Source organism: Mus pahari, chromosome 8 (genome assembly GCF_900095145.1).
Source record: "Mus pahari chromosome 8, PAHARI_EIJ_v1.1, whole genome shotgun sequence".
NCBI classification, from domain to species: Eukaryota; Metazoa; Chordata; class Mammalia; order Rodentia; family Muridae; genus Mus; species Mus pahari.
The window spans coordinates 108176251-108199164 of record NC_034597.1 but is presented as its reverse complement, the minus strand read 5'-3'; the positions used below and the strand labels follow the sequence as shown (position 1 = coordinate 108199164).

The window sequence follows — 22914 nt, the reverse complement described above, 5'->3', positions numbered from 1 at the left end:
AGCTCTGGCTGTCCTGGAACTCACTTGGTAAACCAGGCTGGCCTCGAACTCAGAAATCCGCCTGCCTCTGCCTCCCGAGTGCTGGGATTAAAGGCCTGCACCACCAGGCCTGGCTTTTTTTGGTTTTTCGAGACAGGGTTTCTCTGTAGCCCTGGCTGTCTTGGAACTCACTCTGTAGTCCAGGCTGGCCTCAAACTCAGAAATCCACCTGCCTCTGCCTCTGCCTCCCAAGTGCTGGGATTAAAGGCGTGTGCCACCATGCCCAGCTTGTTTCCTGGACTCTCATCCGAAGCTGTATATCTCTAGTGAATGGGAACCACACCTCTCACCACCTGATGCTAATACATATTTCTTCTATATTCAAGAATCAGCGGAAACACAAAACTGTCAGGTTAATGGGGATTAATGAGTTGGCAGGTCTATGGCCGCATTAGAGAAAGGACCGGGCCAGGGAAGCTTACAATTATGGTACTGACTAGGAGAAGACAGCATAGGCTGGGGATAAAGTTTGCAGAGCCCAGTGTATGAAAGACCCTAGACACCGCTGCAAAGGAACAAACAGAAATCACAGAAGGGTGAGGACAAAGGCAGAATGTTTGGAGATTCACAGAGAAATCTCACTTGCCTCACTTTAGGATTCTGGTTCAAGTGCCACTGGCTGTGAGCCCAGCCGAGAACAGCAGGGCTTCCCCATCCCTGGGACAGACTCTTCCTAGATTTTGATGTCACCAGATCTGGATTCCCTCTGCTTGTTGTTCTCACTGCCCCAAAGCACCCTGGCTCCATGAAGACCCGACACAGTCCTGGGCTGTCCTTTGACTCAAGCATGCCACCTTCTAGCTGACAGGTTCTCTCTATCTTCATCATGGCAACCCCAGAATAGTGAGCCCTCTGTATTACTCAGTAGACTATGAAAGGCTATGAGCGAATGCAGTCAATCAGCTCACTGCCTAAACCGGCCAATAACAGAGAAACCAGCCTTTAAAATGGGCCTTTGACCAAAACAAAGAACATGCATGGAAGCTCTAAGTTTGGTAATCAAAATGGTCAAGCCTTTTAAAAGCAGTTTGACATTCTTTGCAAACTTTTAATCAGCTGGACCCATTCACTGGGCTGCACCTTTGGCTTTGAACTACAGAAACCTTTATGCTAGTCTGCCTGCTGCGGCATCACCTGTATTAGAAAAAGAAAAACCACAGTCCGTTATTTACAGCACAAGTTGTAGATGATGTGGACAACTGTGAAAAACAGAAGAGGAGGCCTCGTATTGAGAAGAATTCCCTTTGGAGTCAGGAAACAAAGCCAGCGCTGTGAAGGGCTTCCTCGGTGCATGGCGGAGCTGTGTCTGTGCACACACACACCCGACAGACTTTAATCTGAAACCCAGAAGGATGTGCAGGGATAAAGGCAGTACGACTCCTGGAGCGGAAGCAGGGTGGACGGGGCTGCTTCCAGTCTCCAGCTCCCCAGACACCGCTGGCACACGCACAGATTACTGCTGCATGCATTTTGAACATTTAACCAAATATAGATTTAAATATAAAGGAGGATGTTTTCTTCGTATTTACTTCTGCACGATCAAAGGCAGGCAGCGACCCCTCCCACCCTGAATATGAACGGATGGTAAGGCGACATGAATCTGACACCCCCACCCCCATCTCCTACCACGATCTTTCTGTGGTCCGGGAACTCCAGGCCGAAGTAGTCGCCCTCCACGAGGTTGAGATGATTGCACACGGCGTCAAACAGAACCTTCCCTGGTGCTCGTTGCTGTGGACAAAGAGAAGTGGGGTTACAAGAGTCTCTCCTGGAGGCACCCAGGCACACAAACCACACTGCTCTCCATTCTCCAGTCAGAGGGGCACGCATGGGGTCAGCAGGACTGGCCACCACCCACCCTGTGACATCCTGGGTGTCCCTCCTGTATCTGTGCTTTGGTGGGCTCGACTTGGAGATAAAGTCATTTTCTCCCCATTTTCTAATAACAAACTGCTTTCGTTTCTCTTTAGTTTGGAGATGGAGTGTCGCTATATAGCCCGGCCTAGCCTTGAACACACAATCCTCCTCCCTTAGCCTCTGAAAGCATGCTTGTCATCTGTTTCTGAGAGCAGTTTTGGGTTTGCGCACACAGAGCAGGGAATTGTGTGACTCTCCCTGCAGCATTCAGTTGTTAAGCCAGGGCAGGGCAGATGGCTCAGCAGGTAAAAGGGTTGCCGACCAGGCCTGATAAGTGACCTAAGTTCAATTCCCAGGTGCGCAGGTGGACGAGAAGGGAGTGGCATGTGCAATAAGCCACTTAGAATTAAACCTTGGTTTCTCTTTATAAATCCATAGCTTCCTAAGGTCTGGCTGCTATGGTGGATCAAACTCTACCACACGCATCAAACCTTGGGAGGCAAAAGTCACCGGTTTTATGTTTCCATTACCTTTCCAAGACCCATGTTTAGGAGGCAACTAACTCACGATACTAAATGACGGTGAGGGTTGAGACCTGACAGGTTCAATGAGTGTGCCCATTAGTCTGTCCTTGCGAGGCTGCAGGGGCCAATAAAGATGGTTCAGTGTGGGGCATTCTGCGCTTTCATTCCTCTAACAGACACTGCTTTATGGTCCCACAGCTACCTGCGGGCGTACGACATCTTCTGTGGATAATCTCAGCTCACTGGCCCATGTCCGTGGGTCACAGGCACAGGCAGCAGGGGTGAGCTGTGACTGCCAGAAATCTCCCTTCTGCCAATATAAAGCATACCCGAGCCCATGCACGCTTATCCAAAGGAAGGGACATAAAAGAGGACCATGAACTACGGGTCACCAACCCTGCTTTCTGCCCCTGTGGTTCTGTTCTCTGCTGTTTCTGATATGCTGTACACATACGGACGTTCCTAGGTGGGCTGACAGACAGGGATATGGATCTGCTTAGACTAATCCTTGGTTCTAGGTTCATTTTCTCACACCAGCATGCAAGAAGATTCATGATTAAACTTATGGGTTGCCATTTTTTCTTGGAATCTTCTTTCCTTCAGTAAACTCCAGCAAAATTCAAACACCTTAACAAAAAACATTATTTTAAAAACGGACCATGGGGTATGAAGTTGTGGAAGAATTCCTATACCGTACAGTGTTTTCTTTTTTTTTTTTTTTCTTTCTTTCTTCATTTTAAGAAAGACTACAGTCTGTTTCACAACTTCCAACACTGTCTGCTTATTTTAGGATTTGCCAATTTTCTGCCCAGCTGGCAGGCACTCATATTTCCCAAAGAATTCCTGGAACTAAGGGAATCTCATAACCTCATCTAGGTTTACAGAATCTGAGAAATGAAACTTCACAGTTCAACACTAGAAATTTAAATAAGCAGAGAAGAGTCATTATACTATGGATGTCTTCATGGACAAGGGTATTAGACTAAACATGTTGTAAGAGAGGTGGGGGAGAGCTACGATGAACTTGAGTCTCTACTGAGTCAGTACAGGCTTCCACGTGCACAGCTACCTTCATGGTCCCAAAACAAGGCTGTGCTGGATGGATCCTACAGTTCTCAGCCTCACCGCTACCTTGCAACCCCCTAGGTTCTGTCACAGAACAGCACCTGGGGTGGGTTGTAAGTAAGTTACCAGAATCTAGTGACAAAGTGGATTTCATTTCTTTAAAACGTTCTGAAATTTTATTCTCTTGTGCACATTTACATGAACTGTGCCTTCTGTGGTATTGGATTGCTAGGTAACATAGCGATGCTGACAAAGACTTTAAGTGACTGCTTTCTAGCCTCCAAGACCCATCCACAGGAAGGCGACTTGGAAGCATTCTGAGTTCCCTGTGAATTCTGGATACACTCACAGCATGGCATGAGAACACATCTAGAGGCGGAAAGACCCATTACGGGACAGTTTCACAAGGAAATGACACTCTGATGTCTTCCAGGAACTCACTGTTAACATTCCAATGGGTGTCAGGCCACTATAACCTAAAATGCCTCCAGAGGCAAACCAGGGCACATTCATGGCAAACCTTGATGCATTCAGAAGACTGTTTACTGAGGAGAGAGACAAGCCACACTGGGGAGAAGGCTCAGCCCATAGAGCAGACATAACCTACATAAAAGCTGGCCATGATGGCTCACTGGAGATCCTCCGAGCTCACCGGCCATGCACTCTAGACAATCATGAGCGCCAGGTTCAGTGAGACAAAAAAGAGGTAACAAAGGATTATTAGAGAAAGAAACCCAACATAAACCTGTGGTCTACACACACACACACACACACACACACACACACACACACACACACACACACACACACACAGAGTTCAATTTGATTAGTGGCCTAGGGTGTAGCTCAGCTGGTAAATGACTTTTCTAGCATACAAGAAGCTCTCAATTTAATCCCCAAATGGTGCCTTAACTGTGTGTATGCTTGGAATTCCAGCTCTTAGGAGGAGGGAGGGGAAAGAATATCCGAAGTTCAAGGTTACCGTCAAAGGAGGCAAAGCACAAAGATGGTAATGAGACATCTAGAAAGCATTTTCTCAGAGTGGTCTTGCTATCAGGTGAAAATCCACGTAGGACAACAGTGACTGAGTAGGACATGGGTGTGCTGCAGATGTTTTTTTTTTTTTTTTATTGCATTATACTTTATTTTATGTGTATGCCTGTCCACATGTGCCTGCCTGGTGCCCACAGAAGCCAGAAGAGGGCATCAGATCCCAACTGAAATTACAGATGGTTACAGGCCACCTTGTGGGTACTGGAATTGAACCCAGGTCCTAAGGACAGCAATTACTCTTAATCTCCTCTCCAGCCCGCTATGGGTGTGTTGTTTTAAAGATTTACTTATTTATTGTGTATATGAGTACACTGTAGCTGTCTTCAGACACACCAGACGAGGGCATCGGATCCCATTACAGATGGTTGTGAGCCACTGTGTGGTTGCTGGGAATTGAACAAGAACTCTGGATGCCTCCTAACAGCTGAGGCATCTCTCCAGCCCTAAGGATGTTTTCTTAAATATCGTCATGCGTTTGTACTGTTGCAGATCCCCAAGACTCCGATGGCCTATAAAGTCTGAATCTGGCCAACCCCACATTCAGAATTCTTGATAAAATATTCTAGAAGCATTTTCCTTATCAGAGGGCAAAGCGTGACTATCATGTTTCATTCTAGAGAACAAATTGGCAATAAATGGAATCACATAATCAAATCTCTTGCTCTTTTTCTTATTGGCTACTCTTAATTAAGTTCCAAGGGCATTTGAATTTTAATCTATTGCACAAAGAAGTCGGTGGACTGCACACTATGTGTCCCTGTGGTCTTCTCCATTTTAAATTGACCTTTCCTGGACCCTATAAAATCACATTAGTGGGAAGTTTACATGCTTGGGAAGTAATCCCTGAATGGCATGCAGATTCACAGCCACAGTCTCACAGGCTAGCAGACAGACAGAAACCTGGGCATAAGTGGACAGAGCCTAAGGAATGGCATCTGAGGTTGTCTTTTAGCTACATATGTATGTATATGCAGGAACACACACACACACACACACACACACACACACACACACACACACACACAGAGACTGTTAGAAAACAAAGCAGTTGTCTCTTCTTTCTCATGGCAGAGCGCTTTGAGAATAGAACATCTAGAAAAGCTTAAAAGAAACCATCGAGACAAGGTTTCTCTGTATAGCCTTGGCTGTCCTGGAACTCACTTTGTAAACCAGGCTGGTCTCAAACTCAGAAATCCGCCTGCCTCTGCCTCCCGAGTGCTGGGATTAAAGGCGTGCGCCACCACGCCCGGCTGACTTTCTTCTAAAGTCTGTTGGAAGATAACAGTCTCATTCAGAACTACTTTTTCATTCCAAATACAGCCACAGACTGCCTTAGGGATTTAACGGGTGAGTTATTGCTCAGTCCTACCACATGGAGTCAAGAAAGAATGAGAGATTATTATTCTTACTTTTGTTGTTATTGTTGAGACAAGGTCTCACTTACATGCAAAGGTTGACCTAAACTCACTCTACAGCCCATGCTGGTCTTAAACTTTCTGGCTTCGGCCTCCAAAACAACTGAACCAGAGAGACCACTGCCCCTCTGGGCAGATGCGATGCTAAAACAGACTTTTGAAAACTACGCTCACAGCAGCAGGGTCATTCGTATTTGCTATTATTGTTGGGTATCAGTCTCAGGTAGAGACAAAGTCCAGCTGTGGGACCCCAGAATCTTACAACTTCTTAGACTTCACCCTACACCTGGACTCTGTACCTGTGGCTCTTCACTGTCCCCAGGGAATCAGTGAGCATTCAGAAAGAGGGGTGCTCTATTTTAAAGTGGACTTTTAAAGATGTGTATGAGTATCCACGTGTGTGTCACAGCATCCATGTGACATCAGGGGATAACTTACCATACAGTTCTCTCATTCCGTCACATGGCTTACAGGGATCAGACTCAGCGGCATGTGTCCAAGAACTGAGTGTCCTCTGGTCCCACAAAACAGATTTATGATCACAAACCATCTTGCCCAGGGCCTGACATTTGTTCTCAGTGTCACCGCCACTATAGAAGCAATCGTTGACAGCGGAATGGGATCTGCACTGCAAGTTGTGTTCCTGCCATGTCCCTGGATTTAGAGCCCAGCTCTGTCCATAATCTGTCTCTGAGGATGGGACCCATGCCCCAATCCATGCCTTAGAACTCAGGAGAACGTGACTCAGACAGCACCCCTCTATCTGAATGCTCACTGATTCCCTGGGGGCAGTGAAGAGCTATTGGTACAGACTCCAGGTGCAGGGTGAAGTCTAAGAATCTGCAAGATTCTGGGGTCCCACAGCTGGATTTTGTCTCTACCTGAGGCTGATACCCGACCTAGAGATTCAACAATAGTAGCAAATATACACCCTGCTGCTGTAGGCACAGCCCCGGGTCCTGGTGAATTTAGAAAGCAAGTCATTCCATGCACCGAGTGAGGCCATTGGGGTAGTAGGTTCAGCTCAGGGTGGCTTGTCTTCAGACGCCGAAGCTGGACAGGCAGGATGAATACCACAAGACAAAGAGGCAAACAAAGACTGAGGGGACACCGCTGCAAGCCATGGGATGGATGCTTGTTCTAGAGGCAGGAAGATGGAGGAGCCCGGGAAGGACTCTGGCCAGCAGCACCTCAGAGCACACAGGTCCCTGACAGGGCTCTGATTGGGGACGTGTGGGGACTGTTGTCAGCATGCCATCCATTCTGCGGTGCTTTGTCTCCTCCAGCCCTGGTAAACCTAACCATTCTCAGCCACAAGTAGACAGAAGCGGTGCTGGCGCCATCCCTTTAGGAGCAAGAGATGAGAGGGAAAGAATGCCTCAGGAAAGATCGTGGCTTTAAAAACCCCACAGCTCAGATCCAAGCATGCAACACACAGGCTCACTGTGCGAATGAGGTCAGCTAATTTTCTCTCGAACAGGTCCCCTCACTTTTACTGTTATTATTCGGTCTGTGAACCATGTCCCATGGTTCAAGGTCTTCCTATCTAACTGTCTCTTTGGAAAGCTTTACCACCCAATCTCAGGCCTGAAGCTACACAAGGTCTCATCACCTTAGACTCGTTCCCAGGACATCCATTCTTCAGCTGGGCCCTCCCGTCCTCTGTCCCCAGAGCCCCCAAACTCCAGGACACAGCTGCCAGAGAAGCAGGAGCCATGGTGGACACCGACTGAAAAATTCCACAAGAATCTGGGATCGATGTGTAAATGCTCATGATTTTGGGTTTTTTTCCCCCAGAAGGATTAGCACAAGCCACTGTCAGCCTAGGCTTAACGCAAACTAGGGGAAAAATGTCAGAGGCAAGCTAAATATAGAAAAGAGAACACCCTTAGTGTCTCTGCTGTCTCCACACACCCTGCTAAAATGACACTCAAAGAATTAAAAAAAAATGCTTTTAAATAAAGAAAGGGAATAGATTCCTAGAAGAACATGAGAGAGGAGACAGTGGGTGAGAGATTTCTTCAGAATTCTGGAAGATGACAGAGAAGCGAGCTAAAAGTCTAATTACAGAGAAGAGGGTGAGGGTCCAAGGTGAGAAGCAACCAGATCAGGTTGGACTCAGCAACAGAAGAGGCTACACTCCAGTAGCAAAGGGTGAGGTAAAATTCTCTTAAAGCTTGTGCATTCCGGTACCCGAGAGCCTGTAACTTACAAAACGACGACAGCTAAACCCAGGAGGCCGTGGAGGAGGATGGATATTTGGTGAATGTGTAAGAGTTCTTAGGACTAAACGTGGTGAGGGAGAGGTAAAACCTTAGCTGTAAGAATTAGAGGGAGGGTGACAAGGGGAGGGTGAGCTGGGGACTGCCAGCAACAGGTGAGAAAGGAACGCAGGGCAGGGTTAGACTCCGGAGCCTCCACAACACCTCTGAGATCTGAATCTGAGCTCCACACCAAGGACCAAGGAGGACGCAAATTACCTAATAGGAAAGGAAACACGGGGAAAAAACTTTATACGTTTCCCACCTGTAAACACCTACGGAGCATCTCAGAATGAATGAGGGAAGCTGATCTCAGGGCAGAAACTTTGAGAGGGGAAAAAAAATGAAAAGACAGCTTGCAAAGTTCAAAATGGTTCAGGGCTTTCAAAACGTACTTCAAGACTATACTATGCTGACTGCTTGAGGAGAAGTCCCCAGAGCATGTCTTGGCAGCTATGGTATGGTCACAAAACATCACAGTGCACTTTTCCAGCCTGAATGACACACCCCATGACATACCACACTATGAACATCGTATTACGTGGTGCACATCTGCATCTCTTTTGCCCACTGCCAAAGACACACTGCATAGACACAGGGGACCAGGGTCTCTCGTTATCGCTAGTACGACACACTGTGCACAATGCTTGTGCTATGCTTTCGCATGGCTGCTGCGGTTTACACCAGCACTGTCACAGACCATGGGGGCAGTATTGTGGGTATCCTGTCTGAAGGCTCCAGGAATTCTTCAGCTACACTATAATCCCCTAGGGCCACCATGGTGGCTGGCAGTTCATAGTGGACAGGGTAACGTTATGTGGTGCATAGCTCTCTATTTCAAATCATGACAGGGGTTGACTGCAGTTTTCCCTATAGGGACATTTCCTGTGCAGTTAGACACTTTACATCGGCAAGGATCCACATACGCCCCTCATCTGTGCTGCACACAGGGCCACTTCAACACAGAAGGCAGCACTGTGACATGGCTGTGCTCATATGCACCTTAATTTCCACTTCTGTGACAGGGACACTATGACTGACCTCCTCCACAGGGCTGAGGACTCAGGATACTCCAAAATACTAGAGGGACAAGCACAATTCAGTAAACTCTATCCAGTCTCACCCACGGTAATGACAACCATAATGCTACAGAGGGGAAAAACGATGATGAATAACTCAAAAGTGAAGAGCTGTCTGGTACCCTGGACGGGAAACAGCGTGATCACCATAGACAGGAAGTAAAGCTTCACACCTCAACTCTCGGGAGCTGGAACAAAGCTTCCATTCTGGACGAATTTAGCTAAATGTTTAGGCCTGCCCGGGAGTCTACACACAAACGCTGCCATTCTCCCCTGTGCAGAAGCTCTGGGGTGGCCATGCTGCCTGCAAGGACACACTGACTCCTTGTTTCCCTCGGCACTGAGCCTTGGTGTTGGGAACACTCATTAAACACACATCAGATTGGGTTTCAGGGAGCCCCGGTGTCCAGGACAGGGGAGAATGGGTCCTTTCAGCCACGCTGTAATTCATGGACCGTATAACCAGTGTCCTGAGCACAGAACTCCCTTCTTCCTGCATTCCAGGGTTGTGTACACCGTGTGTGTGTGTGTGTGTGTGTGTGTGTGTGTGTGTGTGTGTGTGTGTAGGTGTGGGGGATTTCTGCTGCTCTCTTGAAAACACGTTTAAGAAGTGGTTCAGAGAGAACATCCAGTCTTTTGGGGGAACGGTTGTTAGCCTGCTCCTGACACGAGGGACTTGTCCTTGTAGTAGTAAGAAATTCTAAATTTCATGAATATAAAAAGATCTAAAGCTTTCATCTGACAAGCAGGGAACAAAATAGCACATCAAGAAAGAACAAGACAAGGAAAAACCAGGTTGCAGCCACTGAAAAATAGGTGTTCTAGCCAGAAAACCTTGTGCCTGCTTCTTAGGGTCTACCTGGTCTCTTCCAGTCCAGTGGTCTAAGCCACAAAATGCACCTAGCCTCAGAACCCGAGTTTTCTTGGGAGGTGGGAGATTTTTTTTGGGGGGGGGGTGTAACACCTGATATTACATGACATTCAAAAAAATCACTGTTCTGAAGAAAGGCGCAAAGTGACTATCTGAGCAGAAGTGATGGCTTTGTAGTGCCAACGGCCGGCGATGCTGCTGGGTTCTCATCTTCCTTCACATGCTGCCATGTGACCTTGGCTTCCAGCTTTCCCCCGGGAGTCAATCTCTAAGGACATTAAAGTCAGATTCTTCTGTCCACAGAAGAATCCACTGTCACAGAAGGTTCTATGACAGTGGTTCTGTGTGTTTTTAATTGGTCAGTGGTGAGAACAGCAGCATATTTCTCAACCCTGAGAAAGGACTTTAAAGTCCTTTTTATGCAAAGTCTCTTCAATTTAAAATTACATAAAAAGGAGCTGGGCGTGGTGGCGCCCACCTTTAATCCCAGCACTCAGGAGGCAGAGGCAGGCGGATTTCTGAGTTTGAGGCCAGCCTGGTCTACAAAGTGAGTTCCAGGACAGCCAGGGCTACACAGAGAAACCCTGTCTCGAAAAACCAAAATAAAATAAAATAAAATAAAATTACATAAAAAGGAAAAAATTTTAAAAATGACCTAAGTTGAAGTCTGGAGAGATGATATAATATTAATTATCAGTACTTCTTGTTCTTCCAGAGCGCTCCAGGTTCAGTTCCCAGCATTCACCCACATTCTCGTGGCATCTATTCTTTCATACACATGAACATAAATTTTTAAAAATTAAAATAAATAAATCACTACATGCCTGCAATGGCAGCACTCAGAGGAATTTCAGGCGGGAGGATTGCAAATTTGAGGCCAGTCTGTGTTATGTAGCCAAATCCATTATAAAACAATCTCATTGCTTTGAAATTTTGGGGAAAGATTTTATATTACTAGATATGAATGGTTAACCTATTGCTTTCAGTATGTACTTGAACAAACAAACCGGGGCTGGTTGGTTCTTGTCAACTTGACACAAATCTAGATACACCTGGAAAGAAGAATCTTGATTGAAAAAAATGTCTCAGTAAGGTGGACTGGTAGACCAGTCTGTGGGGCATTTTCTTGATTAATACTTGATGTGGAAGAGACCACACACTATGGGTAATGCCACCCTTAGCCAGGTGGTCCTGGGTTCTATAAGAAAGCAGGCTGAGCAAGCCATGAGGAGCAAGCCCATAAGCAGCACCCCTCCATGGCCTCTGCATCAATGCCTGCCTCCAGTTTCTTACCCTGACTTCCTTTGATGATGAACAGTGCTGTGGACCTGTTCTTTCCCAAGATGCTTTTGGTAATGGTGTTTTATCACAGCAACAGTAACCTTAACTAAGACAAAACCCTAATGATTTTACTCAGAAAAAGAAACAACGTTGTATTGACTTATAGCAGTGAAAAATTAAAAGCCTGGGCTGGAGAGATGGCTCAGTGGTTAAGAGCATTTGTTGCTCCTGAAGAGGACCGGGGTTTGTTTCCCAGCATCCTCATGGTGGCTATTAACCATATATAACTCCAGCCCCATAAGAGCTGACACCCTCTCCTGGCCACCTTGGGTACTACATGCATGTGGTGTGGGTACACATGTAGGTACAATACCCACATGCACTAGAAAAATAAAACTGTTAATAAAAATAAAAACACAGAATTCTATATCTGGCACAGAAAACAATCAAACAAGCAAACAAACACCAATGAGGAAAAAAGAATTATTGGCTCTGGTATCTCAGAAATTCTCTCATACAAATACTTTCTTGCTGTGGTTTGAATGTGGTTTGTAGAATTTAAAACTCACGTTGAACACATTTTGAGGGTGATGGAACTGAGCTCAGGGCTTCTGTACACCTCGTGCATGTCACACTTGGCTATGTTACAACGTGATCATCACTGTGGCAGTACTGGTGGTGGGGTGTAGGGGAAAAAAAAATGATTCAACTGTTAAGAGGTTAATGGCTTCCCTGAGACAGCAGAACCAGTTCATGCTTCCCTTCCTGAACGAACACATCTTCTCTTTTGCTTCCCATGCTATAATGAGGTACAAATGCCCTCTCCAGAGGCCATGCAGACGTAGTGGCCATGTTTTGGGGCTTCGAAGCCTCCAGAACGGTAAGTTGTTTCAACATGAAAAAGAGAACAACATTTTTCTTCTCAGTCTCTTCTCAGTTCAACAACAGAAGCGAGCAAAGGTGGTCCAGGCCCCAGCTCAAGCTCTGCTGAGCTACAAAGAGGTCAGACTGCTAAGAAACACTTAGTACTTACTCTCCTTAGACAAAGCTCAGACTCATACATTCAAACAACTCTAGGGACAAGAAGTCTTCAAGGAAGGATATAACACAAGTGTCCAAAGATACAGAAAGTAGAATGGTAAGAGCCTTGACTGAGGGGGGAGTCAGGAAACATGGTTGGCTGGGAACAGATGTAGTGTTCTATGGATGGGTAAATGTACTTAATACCACTGAATGTGTATTTTTAAGAAATTTAAGTTTATGTTACATATATTTTGCTATAATAAAAAATAAGGGTTAGTTAGTAATATTTAGAGTAATTGCTGATGGAAAAGCCAATTATTTTTTTAATTTTTGATTGAAAAGAATGATGGAGGTGATCTACCCTGAACATTTTTAATGGATGATGCTATTACTGCTGGGTATAAAATGTGTATGATCACATTTAGGAGCAACAGAGAATGATGAAAGATTCTAGGGTTATTGGGTCATAGTAAAGGAAGTCTGGCTCGCCACCTACCAACTACATAGCCCAGAAAACTTCCATAGTCCAGGCTTCTTCATTGCCCCTCATGCCCATTTCCTACCATCTAAAGGATTCTGAGAACCCAAGAAGGAAAGTTTGCAGGAAGCACCAACACTGTATCTTGCTTGGTAATTCACAGTTGAGCAACTTCATTTTTACCAGAAACACTTTCCATGTTATTTCTAACATTTGATAACTACAACATTAACCCTCCCCATTCTTTAATCACTGCAAACAAAAAAAAAAATGTATTTTCTCTCAATAGTTTACATTTTTTTTTTTTTACAAAAGATTGAGACACCTAAAACAAAACAGAAGAGAGGGAGATGGAATGAGCCTTTAAAAAAATACACAGAACTATAAACATATGGAGATAAAAGCAACAACTAGAAATAATGATCCCTTTCTACTAGTAACCTGCTGGGGGTTGGCCAACCATGGGCCCTGAGTTCCCGGAACAGAGGAACCATGGGCCCTGAGTTGTTCCTGGAACAGAGGAACCATGGGCCCTGAGTTCCCGGAACAGAGGAACCATGGGCCCTGAGTTCCCGGAACAGAGGAACCATGGGCCCTGAGTTCCTGGAATAGAGTAACACAAGCAGGCTGTGCTTTGGATGAGACGCAGCCCCACTAGCTTGGGTATTTGAACACCCGGTCCCAGTTCAGTGTCATTGTGCACAGCCTTGAGGGAAGAAGGCCATTACCAAGGAGCTTTGAGAGTATGTAGTTTTGTCCTACCCCCCGCCCACACGTACACATACACACACACACACACACACACACACGCACACCTGCACACATTCTTGCACCCAGGCATGCACACGCACACACATCATGCTTGCTACCAGACCTCCATCCTACCATTATGGATTCTTATACCTCAGGAACCCTAAGCCAAAATGAACTCTCTCTTCCTTAACTTGCATTTGGTCATGGTGTCTTGTCATGGCAACAGAGAAGAGACTAATGCAGAAGTATATAACAAAAATGATAGAAAGCATGTACCAAACCAGAAAGACAGTCCACCTAGAAGGACAGAAAGACTCTGGGTCAGCCATCACGATGTTTAGAACCACACCATGACGAGTTCTGCGTCATTAAACCTGAGAAATAAGTCATGACTCAATCAGAGGATTAACCTCACGATGAACAGGCCTTCAAGGGGACTCTGGGCACCAGATATGGTGGTCCACACCTGCAATCCCTGCACTGTGGAGGCTGGATCTGCATCCAGCAAGATCTTGTCAGTAAAACTATAGTGAGGGGACGGAGAGGGAGAAAAAGAGACAGTGGCTGTTGAAAAGGCATCTATTCCTGGACCATCTTGCAGGCTGTGTCTTCAGGCTAACCCACACACGTTCCTGGGACTGGAGAACTGGGACATGAGACTAATCCATGGTGCTCTTGGTTATTTCTGACTGGCAGGGTGAGCGTTTTCCCATTGGTCTCCCTTCCGGTCTTTGCCTATACTGCACGCTATCCTTATGCCACCATGTGATGAATCACATAAGCCATTTCCAAACTGCTTCCCCGGAGACTAGCATCTCTGTAAAGCCACATCCCTCACAATGATGTGAGGGGCTGGTGCCCCACCACCCCACTGAGCTACATAAAACCCTTCCTCCTCTTGCTCACCCATCCCAGCCGCCTGAGCTGTTCTCTGGGGAACATCAAACATTCATCTATCTCAGGGCCCGTGCACAGGCGGGAGCACGCTCTCCTTCAAAATTTCTATGGTTATTTCCTTCACTTTATGATCTTTGCTTATGCCTGCTTTCCAACACCGCTGACCCACATCACTTTAAACTTCAGTTGTACGCACCCCTCCCCCATCTTGGACATTCTGCTCTGTTTCTTTTTACACACCACTCACTCACTACCTCTCAGCAACACACCCCCTAGCATTCCATACCTACCACGGCCTCCCTCTGCTGGCGTGTACATGCCACCAGAATGCAGACTCTTGTTTGTTTCTTGAAGGTGGTTCTCATAAAGAAGTGAATTAAGTCTGAAGTGGTAATTCCCATAATGAAACCACAATGGTGCAATCTTTAAACAGGAACCACTACAAAACACTCCCAAAGTTTACACCTTCCAAAAAACAGTACATGCACACTACGAATAAAAGGCTCACTACAGGTGAAATGTTAAAAAAAAATAAACTCCAGGATCCCAGCTTTCCCTCTTGTCTCAGTGCTGAGTCCTGGACCATGCACATGATAAACCCATGCTCCACCACTGAGTTACACACAGTCTTCAGGCTCAGCAATTAAATGATGAGGAAATGTGTCCAGCTGTATTACACACAGCCTGCTGGCCACATGGCAGCTGCTTGTACAATCACCAGCCTATAAGAGGATTCACCTTGCATAGATAGTAGGCCACAGCCCTGAGAGTGACCAAGTCTCTCTACCTTACCCCGCGGGAGTTCTCTGAACAGACCCAGAACACACACACATTGGCCTGCTGGCTCTATGTGACTAGAGCTTTCAGGATTTGGATAACTGAGTTTTTTCTCACCTTTGTTATTGTGTCACTGCTTCAACAGAGTGAAGAGAGGGCTTTAAAAAAAATCTGTAAACATTTATTATAAATATCTGTCATATATATAAATATAAGCATTTAGTGTAAGTCTCATGATTCCACTAAAAATCCATCTTCAGACATGATTCAAATATTCCTTATTAATGTTGTAACCTGTGACTTTCCTAGGGTTAAATTTTTTAAATTTTGAGAATTTCATTTATAACTATGTGCTGCATTTACATCATTCCCACCCTCTTTCCCCTTCAGTTCTTCCCAGATCTGTACCAACCCCCCATGTCATGACCTTATCTATTACTATATCAACATATGTGTACACAGATGCACGCACGTGCGTACACACAGACACTCCACTGAATCCAGAGACCCAGTTCATCGCTTGATAATCTGCACTGGTTTGTAGCTCCAAGCTTAGTCACCTTAACAGCCTTGCCCTGTGTGTGACAGTAATACAGCCCATGGTGGCCAAAACACTGGGGGCCAGTGGAAGACGCAACACAAAACACCAGGGCTCCGGTTTACAACACAAAACACCAGGGCTCCGGTTTACACTTTTCCATGGACTCCTACCCAAACAAACTCTACTCAGCAGCATGAGCCGCCCACAGTGACCCAACAGCAGCACTTACTCAAAGGCTGTGTTGGAAAACAGAGAACTTCAGAGAAAATCCAGCCAAGTAGGACTGTGAGCTTTAAAAGAACAGATTCTCTAAGTTGTCTGTGATTGAACTTTACAGGGGCAACACATGAGGAGAAATGCAGCAGTGGGGAAAGGTGTATCTCCTTAGCTAGAGACAGTATGGTGGGGGGGGGGCAGAGAGAAAGAGAGAGAGAGAATGTGAGTGTGTATGTGTGAGTGTGCATGTGTTACTAGGAGTGGCAGGATCCTCCGCCTACAGTCTGAGCTCACTGAGTGTGTTTTAGCCAAGTCCGAGGTGGCATTCTGCTCCCAGAAAGATCAGATTAAAACAACTAAAGAACCATGACCATGATTCTGAAACAAAGACTCAAATCATCCACTGAAAGCTAAACCTGCCGTTGGAAGAAGACTAGACTACGGAAATCAGCTGAGACTAAATCTGACCGATTCCAGAAACAAAAGGACCTCGTTCTAAGAGCTCGGCTCTGCCTTCCGTGCCAGAGTTCTGAGCTTGGCGTGCAAGATGACTTCCACATATTTCACACAGGAGAAGTTGGTTTCGCCGAGGGAGAAGTTGGTTCCAGCTGCACAGACTCATGGATGTTCTAGTCTACGGAAACCGCAGCCAAGAGTCATGTGCTGGGGTTTTTTCTCCTCCTCCAATGTGTGATGAGTCCAAATTTCACCGACAGAGCGGAGAAGCCCCGGGATCGAATGTGTGCAGAAGAAAAAGAGCACGGAGCCAATTCCTGACCGCTGAGGTAGCGCTGTGGCTCACAAGGATGGGTGGAGAGGGGGTGCTATTGAACAGACAATGGGGGTTCAGAACTGCAGGGTGACAGGGTCCAGGGGAAAAGGCAGTAATGAGCACGGTGTCCAAGACTGGGCCTATGAATAAGAATATTCTTTTATGGGCTGGTGAGATGGCTCAGTGGGTAAGAGCACCCGACTGCTCTTCCAAAGGTGCAGAGTTCAAATCCCAGCAACCACATGGTGGCTCACAACCATCCTTAACAAGATCTGACTCCCTCTTCTGGAGTGTCTGAAGACAGCTACAGTGTACTTACATATAATAAATAAATAAATCTTTAAAAAAAAAAAAAAGAATATTCTTTTAACATTATAGGTCAGGAGGCTTTACCAGTTCCTTGTAGTAAGAAGTACACAGAAGAGACAAACAACAGTTTGCAGTGGAGCGTCCTTCTCATGTGTGTGTTACTCAGCAGAGAGAGCCATGTACCCAACGCTCCCTTTTCCTTCGTCTTTCAAAGCAGCCCACGATTGACTGACTTCCCAATTAAAAACAAATCCAAAACGTGTATTATATTGTTTGTAACTCCCTTTTGATTTGCCATGTGTGCAAACTAGTCCAGGTGACCTGGAATAGCAGTCACGGAACCTGCTTTGCTTCCCCGGCAGGATGGTCCAGTGGCCACTACAGGTTTGTGCGGTACAGTGCCTTCAGCCCCCACTGGTTTCAAGAGTTCTGGAATTTCCTGAAACATGCAAGACACAACTTTTACCCACATCCCATTTTTACCAAATCCTCGGCCACAAATACCTCTGTACAGCAGCTCCAAAGACCAAACAGGACAAGCTCTACGTATATGTTAAGATAAATATTACGGGGCAATCAATCTTCAGAGTCTATGGACTTGAATGTGCCTCCCTGGTTTACTAATGACTGAGAAATAGTATATAATAATGGATTAAGAAAGCAGATCCTGGGGCTGGGGAGATGCTCAGTGGGTAAAGACCTGAATGTGAATCCCAGGCACCTACATAACAAGCCAGTCAAGGCCATACATTCCTGTAACCCTGGCCCTGGAGAACAGCAGATGTCAAGGGCTTACTAAGCAGCCTGCTTAGCCCAAGCAGCGAGCTTTGCCTCAACGACAGAGCCTATCTTAAGGGACTAAAGCATAGAGCATTGACAATGCCCTGCTCTACCCTGCACGTATGCGCACCTCTGCACAGTCACATGCCCCCACCCAGTCACGTACTCAATGCAAATCACCAGCAGGCAAACCAAGAAGAAGCCAAATTCTGATTGGCTGAACATAACGGCTGAGCGATACAGAGCCTGTCTATTTTCAACCCCACTCCTCAGTCACCCTTGGCTCACCCAAAAAACAAACGAACAAACAAAACCAACTGGCCCAGTGCTGCTTACGTGTGTACACCTAACGTGGTCGGCCTGGCCGAGCTTACTCCTCAAGCTGGTGAGTCAGGCAGGAGCGGTGACATTAATGACCTTCTTGGATAGACAACTGAGTACCATGAACAACATACGAAAAAGTGACAGAGAGCATCGTTCCAGTGATTTTATTAATTAAACCAGCAACCTGGGGGCCATGAAGACAGACTGAACACTACTGTGAGGATGACCGGATGCTTCTAGAAGCACTGCTTTCAATGATCAGAGAGAGAGGATGTTGAAACGCAGAAGCAAAAGGTTCTTCCATTTGGGCATCAGGTGCAGAAATCATACTATTCATGGCTCATTTCCACAGATCTTCCTTGAACGTTAACTGCTGTCCTGCAGGGAAGGCTTCCTGGGGCTCACCTGCTCCCAGCGAATGTCTGGACGGTTTTCACAGCACCCACTTCTTGTTCTCTATCTAGTTCGCCGAGGAGAGTTTGGCTTGTTTATTTTTGCCTCAGGAAAGACTGTCATGGAGGAGTCAATAAAGCAAGGCCCCAGTGCCCACCATCAAGAGTTACAAGGCAGCGAATGTGAGCCAATGGGTCTGTATAACTTCGCGCTGGACAGCCCACGTCAAACACCACATTGAAATACCCCCAGCATCAGAATTCCAGAAACCCAACTCCTGAAGTGTCCAGGGTCTTTAGTGATCCAAGTTAACAAGAGGGTGGGGGGAGAACATGACAAGAGCAGGGTGGGCTCCGAGGGACACTAGGTGGTCAACACATCTGACGATGGAATTTACACCAGTAAGTACTTTTCCCCCCTCCAAATAGAGGTACTTTTTAATTTTATTTTTCTTTTAAAAAGTCTAAAGACAGTAGGTGTGTGGGGAGGGGGAGGGGGGTTGGGGGAAGACCGTGCAAGGATACCATGACCTAACAGTTGACCAATTATCAAAGTGAGGTGTGGTAAGAGCCTTCAGACAGTCACAGTTTCATGTGAAGACTTGAATGCCAGGGGTACCCACTACACAGTAACAGTCACATGAGTGGCAGAGGGGAGAAGAGGGGCAGCAAGGACCCTACCTTGTTTGCTCCTACTGCCACATCCCACAGACTGACGACAGAGCTCCAAGGAGTGCCTTCATGGAAGATCAGCACTAAATAACTTCAGTTGATTCTCTGTCTCCCTTCTTAGCCACAGATGAAAAGGCAAAGCAAAGCAAGAGTCACCTGGCACCGTGAAGCCAGCTTTGCAGCGGGCATTGTGAAGATTGAGTTTACAAACAGAACCAGGAGTAAGGCTGGCTCAGTGGTGACAAGTGCTGGCTGCCCTTGCAGAGAACCCCAGTTCAACTCCAGCACCCACATAATGGCTGATAATTTCCTGTAACCCCAGTTCCAGGGGATTCAATGCCCTTTTCTGGCCTCCAGAGACACTGCATGTACCTGGTGCAGAGACATATATGCAGGCCAAACACCTACACACACACACACACACACACACACACACACACACACACACATATATATATATATAGAGAGAGAGAGAGAGAGAGAGAGAGAGAGAACTCAAGTCTGATGTCAAAAGAACATTTTCCCAGCACATCTGAGTATAAACCAAGCAGAAAACCCAACTTATATGTATGCCCTTGAGACCATAGCTCAGCCGAGCAGAAACTCAGGATGTATATTAGTTATAAAGATGACTAAATTCTATTTTGGTTCAAGCGTTTTAAGTGCTCTGACGCTGACTTCTTTATATGGGCTTTGTAAAAAACGATTGTTGATGCTCAACAGAAATTAGGTGGCTGTGAATTCTGGAAGTGACTTTTCCTGTAGTGACTATGCAAAATTCACTACAAACAGTATGCAAATTTTAGATATTCTTGTAGAATTAATTGGATATATGTTTGCTGTTTGAAGACCTATTTTTGTAATTTCCTTTAAAAGTATAATAATAATTAATGTGTTGGTGAGGTTTTCAACACTGTAATAAATACCAAGAGAAACAATTTAAAAGAAGAGAAGATTCATTTGAGCTCACAGTTTCAGTCCAAGGTTGGCAGAAGTCAGTGTTTGGGGCAGGATTACCAGTGCATTGGGTATATGTGGTAGAAGAGGATGCGTAACTCATGACAGTCATGAAGCAGAGACATAAGAAGGGATCAGGGCAAGATATGCCCATTGTTAAAATATTTCTTTCATTTTTAATGTCAATATGTGTGTCTCTGTGTGGATATGGACACAAGAGCCCAGGGACCCATGGAGGCCACAAGAGGGCATCGACCCCCAGAGGTGGAGTTACAGGCAGGTTTGAGCCACCGGACACAAAGGTTAGGAACAGATCTCAGGTCCCAGCTACTAAGCCATCCCAGATATGCCTCTCCTCTTGAAAAAAATTATTTTATTTCATGGGTACGAGTGCTTGCTTGAATGAATGTATGTGTGTTGTGTGTGTGCCTGGTGCCTTTGGAGGTCAGAAGAGATCATTAGGTTCCCTGAACATAAAGGCAGTTGTGAACCACCATGTGGGTGCTGGGAACCAAACTCTAGTCCTTAGCAGGAACAGTGAGTGTTCTTGACTGGGAAGCAATCCCCTAGACGATAGCACCTCTCCTCCTCCTTCTCATCCCCCCCAGCCCCTACGCTCTGTCTGGCTCCCCTTCTAAGATGTTCCTGAACCTTGGGGAAGTCGGGGTGAGCTTCGATTTAGGGCTGATGGACTAGTTACTTATTTTTAACATTCTGACCAGTTAGGAGTCCCTGCATTAACTGGTGCTCACTGGTGCTCACTGCGAGAGAAGATTCTCTGGTGGAGCTTAAAAGCAGCCCAGAGCGACGGGCTAGCACAGCTGCACTGAAACGTCACTGAAAGGTGAAGGGTTCAAACCTTCCGGCTCTCGTGGGTTCCGCCTGGTGTTGAGGCTGAGGAGAAGCAGCTGGTCTGCAGCTTCTTATGTGACTGCGGCTGCGGATTTGAACTCAGCTCCTCATGCTTGTAGACCAAGGGCTCTCAGCCACCCAGCCATCTCCTCAGCCTTAGGGGGTTTTAAATATGTATTTACTCATAACTATAAACTCTTTCTATTGAGAATCAAAATATTTTTTCTCACCATGCCATAAAGAACAGCTTTTCTGGCAAATATGTTGGAGAAGCCACTGTGTAGGCCAATCCTGAGTTGCAGTAATTAATGCATTAATGTAGCACCCAGAGCATATGGCTACATGTACCTTCAGTTGACCTGTGTGGGTGGGGCGCGCAGGTTTCCCGTGGTTCAGTTTTTGCTGTTTCTTGGGTATGCTTGCTACTATAGCAAATTCCACTTAACATTTGTGGAAGGCATAGGTTTAGAACATCCTTGTAGAGTTCTGTTTGGTGTGTACGAATGTGCACATGTGTGCATATGTGTGTGCACGTGTATGTTCACATAGGCTAGCATCAGATGTCTTCCTCAGTCACGCTCACCTTATTTTTAAGACATTCTCTCACAGAAACCTGAGCACAGATTCATCTAGACTGGCCGCCAGCAAGGTCCAGGGATCTGCCTGTCTCTGCCCCACTCCCCAACACAGCCAGCTTCCACGTGGGTGCTGGGATCCCAGATCAAGCCCTCAAGCTTACTGACACAGCATACACTTTATCAGCCACCTCCTCAGCCCCGAGCTGTGCTTCAGTAGCAATTCTCAGGCAGCGGCTTCTGCTCCTGGGTTACTTCCTGTTTTGTGGAGCCCATCTGACTTTGGGTACACCAGGAACCAGGCAGTCCCACATTCAGCAAAGAGCCTTGACAACCACGAGAGAAATGGCCCAGTCCCACGCTGATGTCAAATCACGGCAAACAGCAGTCCAAACTCCAGTTTTCATGTGAGAAGTGGATGTGGGAAAGGGCTAGCCTGGCGTGCACACCAGGCAGGGATGGGGTCACTAAGAACCCCTTACACAACAGCATTCCTTTCCACACTGGTCTTTTTGTGCACTGCACTGAATTTAAATTAGATTTGGATGCTGTTTGAAAGTGCCTGGTATAGGTACAGGCTCATGAACACTGCAGGAGGAAGCGAATGGGCAGGGAAGGTGGGCAGTCAGACCCAGGCACAGACCCAGGTGGCTCCGTGAACAAATCTCAGGGTCACTCAGCTCCAGAGCTCGGCATCAACAGGAGCTGAAATATGGCTGTCTGACAACTACGTAGTTCAATCATCTTTTTAGTCCATAAAACTTCCAAGCGCCTTCTTTTAATGATCGGGGAGTTTAAGCATGGAAGCTAAAGAGACAAGGCCTCCTTTAACCTGTTCTGAGATCAGTCACTCGTGTGTTACATGGCTGATTTTCCCTCCTGCCTCCATTCCAGTGTTAACACGTTAATACGTTCCTTCACTGCATCACCTTCCCTGGATGAAAGCAGGCTTTGTTGCACACACCTAAAAGACCATCAGCTGCCTGAAGAGCGTGGCACCACAGGACCCCAGATGAACCAGATGGTGAGGTCGTTGGTGTCCCAAAGCAGCTTTTAATTCTCAGATTCTTTTTTTGGATATGACAATCTTCCAGTGTGTAATGCAGGTTGGACCCGAGACTCACCACGCTAAAAGCATGGAACTGGTGACA

At 46.3% G+C, this 22914-nt stretch overlaps 1 protein-coding gene across 5 annotated transcripts in view; it reads right to left on the bottom strand.

Annotated features, from left to right (window-relative positions):
- Farp1 (FERM, ARH/RhoGEF and pleckstrin domain protein 1) overlaps positions 1-22914 on the bottom strand; it is a 237565-nt gene that overhangs the window by 70378 nt on the left and 144273 nt on the right. For all 5 annotated transcript variants that reach the window (XM_029541596.1, XM_021203293.2, XM_029541598.1 and 2 more), the window contains exon 3: positions 1666-1770. In XM_029541596.1, coding sequence (XP_029397456.1) covers positions 1666-1770 — 105 coding nt within the window. The remainder of the gene's footprint in view (positions 1-1665; positions 1771-22914) is intronic.